At 42.5% G+C, this 18554-nt stretch overlaps 1 protein-coding gene across 6 annotated transcripts in view; it reads left to right on the top strand.

The window, feature by feature from the left end:
• Positions 1-18554, top strand: part of CFAP61 (cilia and flagella associated protein 61) — a 346774-nt gene that overhangs the window by 157336 nt on the left and 170884 nt on the right. For all 6 annotated transcript variants that reach the window (XM_075596251.1, XM_075596250.1, XM_075596248.1 and 3 more), the window contains one exon: positions 15397-15524. In XM_075596251.1, the coding sequence (XP_075452366.1) occupies positions 15397-15524 (128 nt within the window). The remainder of the gene's footprint in view (positions 1-15396; positions 15525-18554) is intronic.

Here is an 18554-nt window from a genome sequence, read left to right as displayed (position 1 = left end):
GAAACAGCCCCTAAATGCTCACGTACACTACATTTATACTAAGCAAAGTATTAATAAATGTCAATTTATTATTATGCTGTTTCCCTCCCCCCTCCCCCCGCCACCCCCTCTTCTTTTATTTATCTACCCCCTCCTCCCCCCATACCCACTCTCTAATGTTGAATTTCTGTATGTCTATGCTTGCAACAACAAAAAATTTAAGTTGAAAAAAATATATAGTATTTTCAGAAATATTACCAGTGCCAGCTACCATCATCATCATTTATTTTTTTTAGTAAATACATGCCTCCACATAATGGACCATCATAATCCTTTTACAGTCGGTTTAATAACAACTACAATTAAATACAACTATTTTGTTACATAGGATCAGACAGGAAGTAATAAATAAGAGTTATAATAATAAATGGTTGCATTAAATGAACAAAGGTTATACTGTACATTCAGTTTACAGATATTTTGTTGGACAGTCAGAGATATGATTATGGGTAAATGTAACATTTGCAGACATGATTAAAATGGCGTTGGAAGAGGTTGTCTAGGCCTGCAATGTGTTGTTAGAAGAGGTCCTGCCTCAAGGAGCTTACAGTCTATAGGCAAGGTAAGTTCTCACATTGGGTACAGGGGATGAGAGGGCTGCTGAGTTTCAGAATGCAATAGAGCAGCTGCAATATTCCCAAAGTTATAGAACAGCAGCAAACGGGGACACAGTGTGGCTGATGCCTTTGGGGTGACTCAGGTGTTATGTCCCAGAGATTCTGGAAGAAATGAAAAAAGCAACACACAGTACCTCAGTCAGACATGCAGGGGGAGGGCTACCCTAGGGAGGCAGTTGGAGCTTAGGGAGGTTTATGCATGGCTAAGAAAGTGGTGTAGGAAGGCGGGTTTGGGATTTTTAGAGCACTGGGAGTAAATCTCTGAGAGGTGCCATCTTTATAGCTGGGATCGGTTGCACTGCAACAAAGAGGGATCTTCTGTGCTAGGGGAGAGGATGTTAGAAATGTTGGAGGAGATTTTAAACTAGAGAGGGTGACGGGACAAGCACGATGTAATGGACTAGATAGAATAGATAGGAATGGCTCAATAGCTATGGATCATGGAGGTGTAGTAATGGGAAGTGGGAGTTTGGCAAGCAGGGATGCACCCACATTAAATACAGATAATATTAGTAAACTTCTAGAGACTAATTTCAATGGGAGTAGAAATGCAGGAGCGGATAAAATAACAATAGCATCGACTGGTAAAAACCTTAAGTGCATGCTTGCTAATGCAAGAAGCCTGACCGATTTAAAATGGGGGAGCTTGAATTAATAGCTAGAGTGGAGCAATATGATATCATAGGCATTACTGAAACATGGTGGGATGAAACGCAAGACTGGGTAATTCATTTAGAGGGTTATTCCCTTTTTTGGTGGGCTCAAGCAAATAGAAGAGGTGGTGGAGTATGTTTTATATGTAAAAGCGGATTTAAACCTATTGTAAGGGAAGATGTTTATGAAATGATTGCTGAAAACGTAGAAACTTTCTGGATAAATATTAGCAGTGGAATGTTTGTAGGGATAAGCTAAAAACCATCAAATATCTGTGAGATTGAGGAAGCCAAAATATTTTTGCAAATTAAGAAGAGAGCAAAACTAGGTTATATTTTCATAATGAGGGATTTAATATCCAGGCATAGACTGGAGCAATGAGATTAGGATTACAACCAAAGGAAACAGATTTTTGGAGGTGCTAAAAGATAATTACACGACCTAAATTATTGAGGAACCAACCTGGAGAGGGGCATTACTGGATTTGGTAATATCAAACACTGTAGAAGTGATAACACATTTTCACGTAAGGGAACATTTGGGAAACAGTGATCACAACATGGTCTCATTTGAAATAAATGATCAAACCTTAATTAATGGAACCTTTTCAGGTTGGGTACTTGTTTATTAATGACATTGAGGTGTGCATAGAGAGCAACGTCTCCATCTTTGCTGATGACACGAAATTATGTAAGATAGTAAATTCAGAACAGGATGTAATTTCTCTCCAGAAGGACTTGGATAAACTGGAAACTTCGGCAGTTAAATGGCAGATGAGGTTTAATACAGATAAATGTAAGGTTGTGCACTTGGGAAGCAAGAATAAACAGGCTACGTACTTATAAATTTATTGGAACAAAATTAGGTCAATCCTTGACGGAGAAAGACTCAGGAGTGCTTGTAGACAGCAAGCTTGACAATTGTGTCCAATGTCAGGTAATAGCTGCAAAGACAAATAAGATCTTATCTTGCATTAAATGGGGTACGGATGGAAGGGAAGAAAACATAATTATGCATAATTGATGAAGTAAAGTTATACAGATCAGGCCAGGATCTGGGTAAAAAGGACTGCAAGGATGTTGATAAGAAGGGGGGACGGACACACCTGATGAGTATAACTAAAGTAACCAGAAGCTACACTTCCCATATGTGTTGAGTGGGCACTCAGGGAAGATCTGTATAAGCATGAATATCAGTATGAATTAAATATGTGCAACCATGTCAGTCAATAATGTACTGTGACTGCAATGTTCCCAAGCATAGTAAGAATAATAAAGATTGGGATTGCACTTAAAAAACTTCTGGCGCCTATCTTTTCCATCGCCTAGTAGACCACTGATCACTGCACCTGAGACAATAATTGTGGATGCCTTCTACACCACTACACCAACGTAACCTCCCAGGGAGTAGAGCAGGGAGGGTTACATAGCTGTAACTATATGCGTGAGTCTGAGTAAGTTAATTTAGGACGTTTCCTCTGTGAATCCAATTTCATTCACTGCAGACTGGATGCAGCTCCCAAACCAACCTTGACTCACGCCATTCTATCCGAATAGATTATCTAAGTAGATTCGTAAAAGTAACCAACCAGGACAATGGTTATTTTAAGATACTGACCAACTTAATTAAACAAATGACAAGGATAACTAAAAGAGCAGGTCAATTGTGATGGCTGCCAGTATTACATCAGTGATGCAGCAAAATAAAATGTAAAATAAAAACAATTAATGTATTGTGTAAAAATAAACAGATGGCCTATTATGAATTTATCAACATCGACTATCCTTTTACCTTAAAGATCCTCTGTTAGTGATAGTCCGTCCTAGGTTGAATTGAGCAATACTTCTCACCAAATACTTGTTTAATTGTTACCTAATAATTTTTGTTTGTTTCTACGGGAACATTACCTGTAATGTTCTTCTGTTTTCACTATCACCGGTTAAAGCTTTAAGATCCACATTCATTATTCACAGAAAACAAATGAGTAGAAAGAATGAAACACTGTTAGGCTGCGCTTATAGTGCCGGCGACGTCAGGCTACGGTCGCTGGAAAAATCAAATTGAGATGACTTCCAGCGATCGCGACCGCGGCAATGCATTTGTTTTCACGCGACGTCGCTGTCGCCGGCACTGTAAGCGCGGCCTTAAAGAGACACTGTTAGAGAAGCTGCTTAAAATAATAATTTGTTAGTTTTTTTTTAACTGCTGTGTTAGTCTACACCTTCAAAAATCAATTCTGCACGGATTACTTTGAGTTCTCATGCTGTAGGGTACTAGACATGTTTCTAAAGTTGTATACTGTAGCATTTCACTACGAATGAAGAATGGGCAAAGTGTAAATAATGGTGTGTGCCTGATCATTACACATATCTAATTCGTGGCAAATGTCATTATACTAATTACTTTGGGTGGATGGCAAGTAAGAAAAGTCCCAAACATTATCATCTCTGTTTACGCTTCTGATGCATAAAACTTTGTTATTGATTAAACGCCATATGCTCAAACTAATAATATCCATTATTTATCACACCTCCACTTTCCCAGTCATCGTGGTGACTTAATGGTACAAGCAGCCATTGCAAACACATTATATCTAAACTGATGGCTGATAATACGTACGGTAAATGTCAGCAGGTTTCCTGTGTTGCTACCATTGCATCTCTCTTTGGGAGGCTGGCTACTGCACAATCAAGGCAGGCAGCAGATGGCATCATTAACAAGAATGCTCTGAATGTTTGCCACTTCTATGCATTTGTGAAATGAAAAGGAAGATGACCTACCTTCACTTGAAAGCATGATGTCAGCAGCATACAGGTGTTAATGACATTTGAAGAAAGGCTGAATATTCATTTCTGCTTATAGAACAAGGTTTTTTGTTTTTTTATATACCTCTTTGAGACAAGCTTGCAAGAAGCGATCTGAACAATGAACATTGAAAGAACTGCATTTCATAAAGGGAGCAGGATAGAAAGGCAAAGAGGAGATATTCTTATTATTACATGTAATTGAGAAAGAGCAGTTGAGTGAAGAAAAAAATGAGCACTTAATGGTTGCTTTTTAACATAGCGAGTTAACAATTCGGAAATACATCAATCCACAACCCACTAAAGCTGTTTTTCATTTGTTTTTGTTTTTTAACTTAAGCTTTTATTAGTTCTTTTCCAACAGTTGTGGGGGAGGGAGGGGGGAAGGGTACAGAAATAAAGAGGAGGGGTGAGAGGGAGGGGGAGGGGGGGAAATGGTGCAACATTCCCGACCATCTTGACAATCATACTTCGCATATATAGAATGTTTTTCATTTTTTAACCCATAAAGGTACAATTTCTAGCCAGACATTTGTTCTGATAAACAGGATACCCCCTCCTACAGTAGCTTCCTAAACGCCATCTTGATTTTGCACGTGGGTTAATGCTTCCATAATTCCATCCTTTATTTGAAAGTCACTGTACATTTTTCATATTATCATGCAAGGAGAATGCTCTATTTTTGAAATTAGTTTATTTTTCACCTACTTGGCATATTCGCCTGGGATATTTTCATTGTAGATGCTTGTGTGTCTTAGCTGCTAGAAGGCCTGTAGATAGTTCAAATCAATGAATCACTGAACCACTGAATGAATGCTACAGTAGTTCTCATTTTAATTCTCCCTGTAGCCTGAATTTATTGCACTTAAAGATGCGCAGCCTGAGCAACATTTTGGAGAATTCTAGCAGTTCATCAATATTTTAGACAAGGCAGAGGAAGATTGAAAAAAAAAACCAAAAACAATAAACAAGTGTTGTAGGAAGTGTGCGACTGTTAAAGCAGCAGTCCTGCCTGGCTGGTTTTTATTACTTTTATAAATATACATTTTTTTACAGCTCCTCCATGCCTAAATAAAGTAATTTTCAGCTCTGTGGACTCCCCGGTTCCTGAGATAGTTGGAGTTACCAGCCTCTGTGTTCCCTCCAGGGAAATAAAAAAGTTTGCAAAATACCGTAAGTCCGGCAGGTCATAAGGAAGCCGCAGTGTCATCAGTTGCGACGTCCTATTGGACATTGGAAATCCCTTAAAAAAACAAAACAAAAAAAAAACCAGGAAGTAACACCGGTAACTTCGATGGTAAGCAAGGGGGTGTGGGAGGGGGAGAGTGTTAGGCAAGGCAGCTGGCTTTAAAATCTGATCTCATATTATTACTGTTTGGAAAGACAATTCATGTGTAAATAATGAGTTCATGGCTATCTACCAGACAACTTCTGAAACAGGCACTTGCAATATCAGCAAACACAACATTTATTGAGTGGTCCCATTCTAGACTTTTCTCAAGATGAAAGATCTGTGATGGGACCGAAAGGCTGACACTCCCCCAAAATGTTGTTTTTGCAATAGACATTGTACTAGAGGGCAAATTTACTTGTATGCCTCCAAATAGATTAACTTGTATTCCACGCCGTGAGTGAAAACACACCTGAGAGAGATACCTGGGAAATATGTGTAACCCCCTGTGTGATGAGATCCACACACTCGCACTGCACCCTGGCAGGTTCCTCTCCAATGTGCTATGGACATGGGCTGTTAAAGGACATCATAGCAGCCAATGATAACTGCTGTGAAAGAGGTGGCACTAAAGGAGAGGTGCCTTTAAAAAAAGGCGGAGGCCTTGATGAGATCAGATCTGCGTGAGCATGAGTGCCATCAGGTTCGGTCGAGGATTGCAGAGTGTGCACGTGTGCACATGGCGGCAGGAATAGCGGGTTACAGTCAGGACTTCATCGAGATTTCGAGCGCCGTCAGAGGGGACACTCTGGCTACAAAGTACAGTGGTACCGAAGCACCCTTGTCAAAGTACAAGCCTACAAACAGTTAGTACACAACGAGCTCCCTGTAAGGGCCCACGAGGGTCTGGGCCGCGCACCTCTCGGAGCAAACCCACCATAGCCCGCAATTGGGCGTCTCACGAGCATCCCACCCTCAGCTCCTCCCGCAGCCCCGTGGATCCCGGCTGCCGGACTTACCCTGCACACTGATGCTGCACAGCTAGGGAGACAGTCGCCGCGGGTTCTCTCCGGTCCCGTGCTGATCGCAGCGCGTGAGCACGGCGCGTGAACAGTGCGCGCATGTAGCCAAGCGGAGCCTGGCCTCTCTGGGACACATCACATCTCTTGCGGACTCCTCCCCCAGCTACCACTCAACCACTTACTGCTGACGTTCTTCCCTGCTGGTCTCCTATTGGTCCCTGGTAGTATATAGGCTCAGTCAGCCCCTTGGTAGATGGCTGAGCATAATACTTCTTTTAGTGCGAAGTGTTCACTGCATCCCTACCTCTCTGCCTTGTTACCTTGTCCTGATATTTCCTCTAGCTCCTCTCTGACCTTTGGCTTTGTACCCGGACTCCGACTCTCTTCGCTCCTGACCACGGCTAGTACTTCAACGATCCGCAACTCTCTAACCCCAGACCACGGCAAGTACCTACGACGTTCCGCACCTCTCTAACCCCGACCCAGCTTGACGACTATGACTCTGCACTCCGGACATGCTCACGTGGCTGGAGGTCGGTTTTATCCAATCCCCACCTCGGCCTCGCGGTCGCGTTCTGTTTGTGGTGAGCAATACGTTACACTCCCACAGTGTGCCGGCACCATCACAAAGCCAATATACCCATGACTGGGTGACTAACGCGCCACTGACACTAATTTACACCCGCACAGCATTATTGGGGTTTGTGTTATAATTGTATACTGTATGTATGTAGTGATCCTATGCTCAGAGTCACAGTTTGTCTGAGTTATTAGGGATACAGTAAACCTGTTGTTTCACCCGTATACAATGTCTGGATTTTCCCCCGATGTCTGACTGTAGGCCATGTGTGGCCCATTAAATTATCAGTAGGGACTCTGGCCCCCACCTCAGCAACAGTCATAAGTCTGAGAACTAAAAGTAGAAGGGTTACATATGCAAAGAATTCATTTGAATATATTTTAAATTTTTTTTAATTGTATATTTCTCAGGTGTGTTCTCAGTTGTTTCTACTTGGACATCAGGTTAATGTATGTTGAATTTCATAAGTAATTGCGCCCTCTAAATTAGTCACTTTCACTCTCTAAAACGTCAGCTTTTATTGCATCAAATTGCATGCTGTTTTCAGGCGATTTTGCATGGGCAGATTTGAAAATCTGCCGCCCCATGGCTCTTACAGTAGCTATCGTGACCGCCTCATTGCTGCCGCCCTCCTCCTAAATTGCAGCATCAAATGACGCCACGGACATCACCAACGTCATGATGTCATTTGACACCGTGACGCCGCATTGCCATGGCAACAAGACGCAGTGTGATGTCACGTTCGTGACGTCTGCGGCATCATTTGACGCTACGATTACAAAAGAGGAGTGCTGCAGCAAGGAGACGGCCATCACATGTAATTGACTTCCCATCAGGCCCGTTAGGCCAGAGACTGCGGCAGATGTATATGGAGGCGAACATTTTTGCCGGCCCCAAAATGTTGCCACCCTAGACGGGCATGGGCAATAACAAAGTTTAATAATTAGGACCCAATATATCAAGCCTGTTATATCCTACTTACTTCATCTTGTAATACTGTTTATAGGGGTGAAGATGTGCTAGATTTTGTGCTGAAGATAAGTCCTCCTTGGCGCTGGTCCTCAGAGTGATTATGATGAATAGTGATATAGGGAAACAACCAAAAATAAATCAGTGTAAACCTTCTAGTACATCTACTAAAACAAAATCACCACTTGTGCATTATGTGATAACATAATCATATATAGAGAAGTGCTTAGGATAAGTGCCCTTTTGAATCCTCTCCAGGACTGATATAGGGAAAGAAGTAGATAATGTAGACTATTATAACAAACTACCTATGGTGATACCAAAATAAATGGAAATACACCTGAAGACCAATAAAGGTAAGTGAATAGCAATGCTATAACATGAATACTAAGATCCAAATGTCAGGGTAGGTGCCCATGAGCATGGAAAGATGGCATGGATTAAGTAGAAAAAACTGAAATAATCCTTGTGGTACAACAAAGTACAACAATTTATTACAACATAAAATAGAGAATCTAGTGGAATCTCACTCACAAATGTATGGATAAAAATGCGCATGTAGATCAAATAAGATCAAGGTGCTGATGTCTTTGGCGTCAGGGGGGAGTTCAGCGCGTTGTCCTCGCTAATGCTAAGTTGATGATGCTAAGTTCCATGGGCCATCTTTACAGCTCCTAGTCTGCCTTTTAATCATTTGTTTTACATTTGTTTCCCAGTTAGTGAAATTAGACCTCCATTAATCAGAGGTTCCTTAGGTATATTGTATAATAATCATTTGAAATGTAATTTTAGTTTTGTGATACTGTTACTTTTTTTTGTCTCCCACATTGCACTGTGCAGATATCTTGACAATCTATAAATCCATTGCGTACATGTGATGTTAATTAAGTATTGACAGTCACATGCATATTTAGTGCAATATGAATGGTTCTCCATCACTTAACGGCTTGTGCATTGCCCAGTTTTAGTCACATGCAAATCATTTGGATAAGCCTGATATAATATTGATGAGTTGACATCGTGTGCGGGCTTATGGCTTGGAAAAATTAGCAGACACCAGCTGATAAATACCTCTACGGTTTACCCTTTTGCTTAATTATCCGTCAAACATTAACAACAGATAATTTAGCACCATGATTGATAAGTATGTTTTCCTCCTAATGTGCAGCAAAATATTGTTCACTGAAGTTTTATATTACTGTGATTTGCAGCAATGTACTTATCTGGAAACCAGTTTCTAGGTATGATTAAACAAAAACTGTTACTATGTCTGTGTCAGAGGAGACTTTTATGTGCTTAAACACTAAAAGTGTCAAAGGTTAAAATACTCTTCTGTTACTGTGGCAATTGCTCTTTTCTGGTTCTAGAAGAGAACGTAAGCCTATTCTAGGATAATGTATGCAGAAACCTTTTAGACCCGAACATCTTTTACAGGCTTACATCAGAGCTTCATTAATAAAGAATGTTGTTATGTGCTTATTAAGAATGCCCCAGCACATATTTTCTGCGCTGATATCATTAACCCAATTGTTGCTGGAGAAGCTTGCACAGTTGTGAAGAAGTTGATGTTTGATATCATATAATAGGCAGCGCTGCTCTGAGTCCAGCAAAAGCATTCTGCCCCTTTGGTAAAACTTCTGTGTGGATTGTCTGAAATGAACGTGTAAGTGAAACAGACTGGACTTGGGTATAATGGGCAAAATATATCAAATCTGTTTGATCGTACATAAATAAGCAGAGGAGTACAATGGGTTGCTAGTTCCAGCAGCAGATATGTCATAGATGGCAAGAAAACCCCTCTAAGAGAAAGAAAAAAGCATACTGACTGCCCCACACCTCTGGAATGCCCTTCCCCTCAATATCCGACTAGCACCCTCTCTATCCACCTTTAAGACCCACCTAAAGGCACATTTGCTTAAAGAAGCATATGAAATAACAAATGGGTTTAGTAAGCGAACATCATGGAGCACACAGATGCAGTGGGAACTTACAAGAAAGCCCCAAAAATCAGGCAATGGAAATAGAGCACAGTCAGTGTCTGTTGTGGGAGGTGAAAAACCTGTAAGTGATGAAACTGCTGCAGGGGGTCAAGCTGCGCCGGCGATTCCTCCACTGCAAACCAAACTTCCGGGTTTGATTCTCCCACTCAGTCTTCCGCTCCACGTGACTGTGTCACACTGCGGACACAGCGGGCTTCTATTGGCACAGGAACCAGAGACTCAATGCAAGAGCACTTCTGCGTTTCGCCACCTGCGATATTATTGTGTCCGCACTAACTGTGCTCTATTTCCATTGCCTGATTTTTGGGGCTTTCTTGTAAGTTCCCACTGCATCTGTGTGCTCCATGATGTTCACTTACTAAACCCATTTGTTATTTCATCTATCTGTGTAGCAATCTTTATTTGTCCACTTTCCATGTCCCCATTTTAGTTATACCATCTCTCAATCACACAGTATTGCACTATTATCTGTGTTATGTTCTTTTTCTTTTATGTTTACCCTGGTATACTGCGCTCCCTGACTTATATGAGAAAATGCCTGAAAGTCTTGCTAGTTATGGTCTTTAATAAAGATGTGATACAAAAAAAAAAAACCAGATTGTGATTACAACTGTCCATGTCAAATGTTATGGTTGATTATTTCTCTGGGGAACATATGTAGGCATTTGTGCTGACAATTTGTGAAATAGGTTGCTGATATGGGACCAATCCACCTAATTCCTAACTCCCCGGGGCCAATTAGTTTACTTAACTATTAGAAAGGTGATTTCCGAAGCATGACAGCTGTTGGATTTAGGGCCATTGTGTCATCAACAAAAACTCTTATGTTCTGTTCATGTGCTGCTTTGTAAGCAATGACACAGGAGCCGTTACATAAATTAGATACAGTTCTTATCCTGCACATTACGTTTGTCCTTCATGTTTCTTTGTGGAACTACAGTTCAAGAAAATAGCAGTGCTTTGGAGGAAAGGGACAAACGTGCACCTTATTGTGGGACAGTTGGATCATGATCACAGTAGCAGCTGATAACCTGCTGGGGTACTTTACTTAACTAGATAGTCTAGAGAAACAAAAACATACATTAAGAAATAGATTTGTTCTCTTTTTTCTTTCTTTTTTTTTTTTTTTACTTGCTGCCGTCAATTTAAAAACACTTTAGCTATATTTAGTTTTTTTTACGGAATAATATCTTTCAATCGATATTCAAAACTTAGTGGAATATGTTTGGTGTTCAAAGTGGTTTAGAGCAGGGTTGCACAAATGGGGGGGGCACAAGATTTTTTTTGAAGGGTGGGGGGCACAGCGGTTACTGAGGCCCCACGCTCTTCAGCTCGAGGACTCTAACTCACTTACCTGAATTCAGCCGGCTTCGAGCAACGTGTTGCCATGGCAATGCGGCGTCAAATGACACAGCGGGGTAACGTGACATGACGTCACATGACCCGTGGCGTCATTTGACGCCAGATTAAAGGTAAGGGGGGTGTAATGAGTGCTCACCACAAACTGGACGGGACCGCGAGGCTGAGGTGGGGATATTGGTAAACAACAACCTACAACCGCGTAACCGCGTCCGGAGTGCAGAGTGATGGTCGTGTAGCCGGGTCAGGGTAGGAGAGGTAAGAAAGGTCGTGATACTCTCCGTGGTCTAGGATTGGAGAAGTCGGATGGTCGTTGTGCGTAGCCGGGTCCAGGGGTAGAGAAGGTGTGAGTCCAAATGCATGCAAGGCGAGGTCAAGGTTCAGAGAAGGCAGAGGTTCAGGTACAAGCAGAGGTCAAAAGGTACAAGAGAGCAAGACAGAATGCACAGAGCGGCAGCAGGATGCTTGAGGCAAGCACTACGTGATGTAAACAAAGTTTATGCTCAGCCTTGTACCTCTCTTGTACCTTGCTTGAGGCAAGGCTGAGCATATAAGGATCAGATAGCCAATGAGAGAGCAGCACAAGGCTGTAAGTAATGAGTGATTAGACACAGGCTGTCCGCTGATAGGCAGGGGATGGGTGTTTCGCAGGTGTGGAGTAGCTGATGTTATTAACCCCTTGCGTGCCTGTGTTAGTGCGGCGCCAGCTTGTAATCCTATCAGTGCTCGGAACATCCACCGCGACGTCACGGACCGCGTCGCAGGGGCGATGTCAAAACCGATCCTGGTAGGTACAGCGCGGTGCTTGTGCGTGATCTTGTGCGGGACATGTAACGGGACATGTCACGAGGGCGGGGCCTAAGCTTGATCCACGCAATGTCCCCCAGCCTGGCAGCACGACTCCTGTTCGCAACCTCAGTGTGAGGTGCGTCACCTGACTTGTCACGGGGGCGGGACCAAAGTCCAATCCTCACAGGAGGGGCACAACACTGGGAGAGAGTAGGCAGGGGGGTGCAGCGCAGAAAGTTGGCTGAGGCCAAGTTTTACAGCCCAAGTTCCCGAGCCCAAGTTACAGAAAAGAAATATACTTTTAAAATGTGTATTCTTCTCTATGAAGGCAGCCCTGGTAACTAGAGTAGCCAGGCTGTCTGCATAGACATGTTGGATCAAAGGGGAAGATGTAAGTCGAGAGGTGTCGGGCCGTTTGGTGAGCAGGGAAGGGCGGTGTACCAGGTCCAGAGACAAAGGTTCCCCGTGGTTCTTTCAGACTCAGTGGAACCCACCCAGCTGGAGGTTTGAGGCTGGCAAGGGGAAGCCGTTGCTCGTAGGCATGGTTCCCATTGACCAGTTTGAATATCTTGCTCGACGGCTTCTCGAGCCACTCGACACCCCCCTCCTCTGACACGTGCAGCAGGACAAGCCCCCAGCTCGTGATTGGCTGTTGCAGTTACGATCCGTTTTCTGATTGTTTGCCAGTCCGTCATCCATGTTAAACATAGGACACTGAGGTGTTTGTAAGCGGACTGCCCGATCAGAAAACCTGACAACTTAGGGACCTTGTCCGGTGAAGTACTTGCGGACTTTTCAAAAGTGCTTTGCTCGGAATAGCAAAGCACTCAGCACGGAGTTGCCGGAGAAGCCTGGCCTAGCTGAGGACAAGTTCTACAGTTGTGGCCAAGTTCTAATAACAAGGACCCGGCCAGCGGGGAAAGCCAGGTATTTCTCCTGGAAAGAGTACTGTGGTGCTCCTGGACGTAGAGCAGAAAGGGTAAGGCTTCCTGAAGCAGGCGGCCTGCACCTAGTGAGGCTAGAGACTCCCCCCAGACCCCCAGTTAAGCGTGTATTACAGTACTTGTATTTTGTGTTTCATTGTGTGTCTGCTGGTTTTACCAGAATAAACCCGATTTTATTCCACTACCTTGTCCTGCCTAGTGAATTGATCCCGGAAGGTAAAAGGTGTTAAAAGTACTGGTCTCCCGTGACAATGGACAAGTATTCTAGGAGAAGATATGTTTCTTTCCATCGTTGGTAAAGAACTTCTATTGTTGCTCTCAACTGTCGCTCCTTGAGATACATAATTACAAATGCCTTTTTATTTAAATCAACCTAAAGTGCTTAGCATTATCAGGTTTCGTGTGTCCAGAGTCTGGTCTGATGGGATCATCATGCTTATTTATGAATTTGCAATTTGTAAAGGAAACTGTTGCTTCAAGCCTTATTAAATACTGATGAGTGCGATATTAGTGGGTCATTAATTAAACTGTGCCGATTAAGGCACTATTGCACAGAGACTCCCATAAACATCGGAGTGATGATCAGCTTGATCAGTTTACCTTTGCTCCCATATGATCGCTGGAGTATTAATGCCAACTATTATGATATGTTTGCCAAGTGTATCCTGCCATATGACTACACGATTGCATGTAGCCGTTAATGGGGCAAAATTATAACACAGCTCTGAGAAAACATTGATGCCAATTTAATGCCAATGTGACGAATGGAAGCATATGCTGTATCAAGAAACTAATAAAACGGTTAAGACGCTTTGGAGCGGCCATTTCGCCGCAGGCATTTAGCCGCCAGTGATAAGCCGCATGGTACAGCTAGCCACCTTTCCGTTTCACCAAGAAGGTAAGTCCCTAGCCTTAACCCTTTACTGCTAATCGGACCCCTTACCCATTAACCCCTTACCCTAAAGCTCCTAAAGTTAACTCCAAATACCAACACCAATCCCTCTAACCACTTACCTTCGCGGTGAAAGGCCAATGACTAGCTGTCCCTGCGGCTAATTGGCGGCTGCTAAATGCCTGCAGCTGGCCAGCTGTGGTGAGATGGCTGTGCCGAAACGTCCCATTCAGCAATGGAATAGATAAATGTGCAATGTCGATGAAGAAACACTGAAGGTCATTCATCAAACACTAATACCATGTACCATGCCCAGTAACTCCATTCACTACAATCGTCCTACAGCGAGCAGTATAGTTACTTGTATCAGTGTTACCTGTTTGAAACTGGGTAACTAGGGAAAAATACAGTTAAATTTGAGCACAACAAAACACTTACCTGTAATATTCCCAACACTTTTCTTTCAATGTTACCTATTTTACAGGTACCTTAACTGGCCACTGGATGTCACAATTCATCTGACAAAATTGCACCTCTGAGGATATGTATTTGTCTGTAGAGTTAAAAAAAAAATTAAGATAACTGATCCCAAAGCTAATGCAGAGAAGCTTTGATCATTCTTGTACGATCAAACAATGCAGAGAACCAAAATGTTGTAACATTGCAGAAATGTGATAATATCACATCGCAATCACTAAGATGGATTTAAAAGGGTTGTTCAATATTTATTTAGGGTTAGAGCTATGAGGGTCAGTATGAGACTTTGGTGCTTGCTTTTATCATACAGATTTGTGCAGTCCTCCAATATCAATAACCAGAATGGAGACATCTAAAGTTCGGAATGGGACATTTGACCGCAACCAAATCACCACTGGCGCTCCGCCACCAGGACTACTCACCACAGGTTAAATAGACGCCTTCCGCCATCTTTAAATGTCCTCAGATCTCCCTAGCCACAGGGCCCCTTCCACGGCCACCGCTCTGACTGCGTTTCTGAGCACGCCCATGCGTGTGCATTACCAAGAGACCCTACTTATTCTGTTATGAAATTAGTTAATGTAAGGCTGCGTCCCCGCTAGTGCTGAGTGGGTGGCGCTTGCCGCTTTTACTTACATATATCTATATATGTAAGTACCCGCTCACATGGTGCACGCGCGCTCGTGCGCGGGCACGCACGCTCACCCACGCTTGGTGCTTGGGCAAGCAAAAAAAAGTAACTTTCGAGCACGCTCAACTTGCCCGCAACGTCCCCCCGCGCGCGCTTGCAAAATAGCCAGGACACCCGGCGGTCATGCTTGGAGAGCTGGTGACGTCACCGCTCTCAAGCATGAGCACGGTCAGCGCCAGCGGGGCCGCAGCCTAAAACACATGATAAATATCCCGAGCTAAGAAATATATAACTAAACATGTTAACAGTCTCTAGATCCTTTACAAAAAAAATGTATTGTTGAAACGTATTACCTTTATAACTGTGTTGCACAAACTTTTCTCATTTGAGTGATTTGTAATATTTGCTTACATTTCTGAAATGGCTTTCTTTTTTTTTTTTATTACAGCCAGCCTATGCTTTATATCACACCAATAGGAAGCTTACCTTGGAGCCAAAAGCATCCATCAATGCCCGCATTGTGGTTGTGGGAGCCTCTGATGTTGGACTCTCTTTTCTGGAAACCCTTGTATTTTGGTATGTTATCATTTTTCTTCATTTTCATGAAAGATGGGCTCCCTCAAATAATGACTTGCTGTGAAACCTCACACAGTGGTGTTGCGACATAGGAAGGGACATGTACAATACAGGAGTAGGGATGTGCAATGCTAATAATTTGGGCAACACTACATTTGGCAACAACATTCCATCCATTTATTAAATACTAATCTTATTAATGTGCACACATTTTTAAATTGCAATATTTCAACTACTGGTATAAGTATGAATTGGGGTTCTTAACAATGAACACATTCCCAGCGTGATTTGATTGTTAGATCTAAAGCTGTAAACTCACATCAGTAAAAATGAATCAGACCTAAAAATGAGAAATCCTATGCTTGTTTTGATGAAATAAACTTTAATAGGTAAAATGTATAAAATAGTCATGATTTTATCTTCCTAACTAATACCCCTCAGCATTAACAGCACTAACAGCAGCGAGTTGCGAAATGGTTTCCTCATATAACTTAGCGACAGCTGTTGAGATACTGCTCTTTTACAGCTGCTTCCAAACAACCTAGGGGCTTATTTATCCCTTTTAGTGCCATGGAAGCATTTAACGTATAGTATTGCATTTCTGTTATTTTCTTTTATTATAGAGGCATAATAACTAAGCTTCTGGGGAAACCATGAAAAGTGCACTACCTGATACCCTATATGGAAAAACACAGGTGTTTTGGGTTTGGTTGTTAAAAAAAAACTTGTATTTTGATATTTGTTGTGGTTTAAAAAAAAAAAAATCTGGGTCTTCTTTTAGCCAAATCTAATTATTTTGTTTTTGGATTTTTATAAATTGATGGAAACAAATTTTGTTTTCAAATTTTGGCCAAATTATTTTTAACTTTGATTTTTTTTTTTGCTAAAAAATGTTGACCATTTTATAAAACAAAAAACCCCCAAAAAAGGATCCAAAAATAAGACATTTTTGGGTTCTGGTTCAAATTCTCTGATTTGAAAATTAGTTTCAAAGTTCAACTCAGGATTTATATTAAACGCTGAGTTCTCAAACTGCTTCGCTCGGAATGTGAATTGAACGTCAAATCCGCAGAGTTCAATTTTCTATCCCATGAACGTGAGTGCTTACTTTTTGGTCAGTCACCTTTCAGTCACCCTTTTTATGATCTGTACAGTGGCTTTTACTTTTGTTTTTGTATGACTAAGTGTTCGAGAGATGTATTCAAAGATATCTTCCATGGGAAATACAAGCTTTTCTGTGTAATTATTCAAGGCCTACAGTACGTTTATAATGTAACTTCTAAGGAGACATTTACAGTGTGCTGAATATTTGTAAAAAATACTTCACTTTCTTGCGGTCTCAAATATTTGTTATTAGTGCCCCAGAGAAACTTCTCAGGATAAAGAGAATCTCGCTGTTGGCCGAAACTGCAGTTATGTAGCATGTATAAAATTATTTCCATTAAGCTTACCATTGACTGCTTGCATATGATTGTTGATACCAGACTCCTATTTTTTACAGCAGCCCTACATTGTTTAAAGTGTATTTTTTTTCTGCAAGCAAAATATGCAAAAGCAATGGCCGCAATATTTCTCATTAGCATAGACTTAACGTCATATTATTGTAGCGCAATGTTGCATCAGGTTTCCAAAACACGTCAAGTATGTCTTAGCTAGGGTGACCAGATGTCCCGGATTAGCCGGGACAGTACCGGTTTTTAGGGCACTGTCCTGATTTTTTGGGGTGCTGTGCTGTTTTTTTGTGCGTTGGCTGTGCATGCGGGATTGACACTTGCCGACTGCTTGTGTGCATGAGCAATAGGCATTTGCCGACTGCACATGTTCGATCGGCACTTGTTGGTTGCTCATGCACATGCACAATCGGCGTTTATGCCGGCAAGTGCCGATCTCGCATGCGCAGTGAGCAAATGCAGATCGCGCAAGCGGTGACTGCGCATTCGTGACATTTGTCACTGTTTTTGTCTGGACAAATCTGGTCACCCTAGTCTTAGCTTTACTCACATCCAGACCCTGAAATAGGTGTTTAAAAAAGAGAGGAAAGGAATATAACTCTGAAAATAATGCTATGATAGTTCAATCATACCTAACTTTGGCGTTACACCAATCTAGACCCTGTAAAAACCCTATTTAAGAGCCTGGATATGAGTAATGCCAAGTGTAGATATGACCTAACTAATGTCATTTTAAGTCCCACGTTAAACTTAGTGGACCTTTGTGACTATGTACTGTCAGGGGGAACACCTCTTTTGCGTATATTTATCACTAAATAATGTCTGTTATAGTTAGGGTGACCATATTTGTCCCGACAAAAATCGGGACAAATGTCACTCATGCGCAGTTGGCACTCACCGACCATGTTTGCGCGATTGGCACTAGCCAGCTGCTCATGCGCATGCTCAATCTGCACTTGCCGATAGGAGCTTGCTGGTCACGCATGTGTGTGAGCGACAGGCAAATAACGATCGCGCATGCGTGATTGGCAAGTGCCGAACATGCTTGCACACGAGCTGGCAGCAAGTGCCGATCACGCATGCGTGGCCAGCGGGATAGAAAACCGGGACAGCACCCCAAAAAGTCAGGACAGAGGAATAAGAACCGGGACTGTCCCGGCTAAATCGGGACAACTGGTCACCCTTGTTGTAGTTAACTTGACTTAACACTACGTTATTAGCTTTTGAAGATGGACGTTAAAGTGTAACATGTAGCTAAAGTCACATTAGGTCACTTAACAGAGCTTTGTGGATGCGGGCTTATGGCCCCTTTTCAATAGGCGCCAATTCGCTGCTTCAGACCCTTCACACTCGGCTCTTATCACCTGAAATCTGACTCCAAAAGACTGTTCTTGGTCCCAAGCAGGGCCACCAAGAGGGGGGGGGGAGAGTCTGCTGGGATTGTGCCCGGCCGGCACTGCACATTTCCCCCAACCTCTGGCCAGGCCCTGCGGCCGGGCCCCTACTCTCAGCTGGCTACTAGCCTCTTCCTTTCTCTGACCCACGCTGCCGAGCTTCCTCTGCTGGCGCGTGATGGGGC

The sequence above is a fragment of the Ascaphus truei genome, chromosome 4 (assembly GCF_040206685.1).
Source record: "Ascaphus truei isolate aAscTru1 chromosome 4, aAscTru1.hap1, whole genome shotgun sequence".
Classification (NCBI taxonomy): Eukaryota; Metazoa; Chordata; class Amphibia; order Anura; family Ascaphidae; genus Ascaphus; species Ascaphus truei.
The sequence above is the reverse complement of the archived record's forward strand: the minus strand, read 5'-3'. Positions and strand labels throughout refer to the sequence as shown.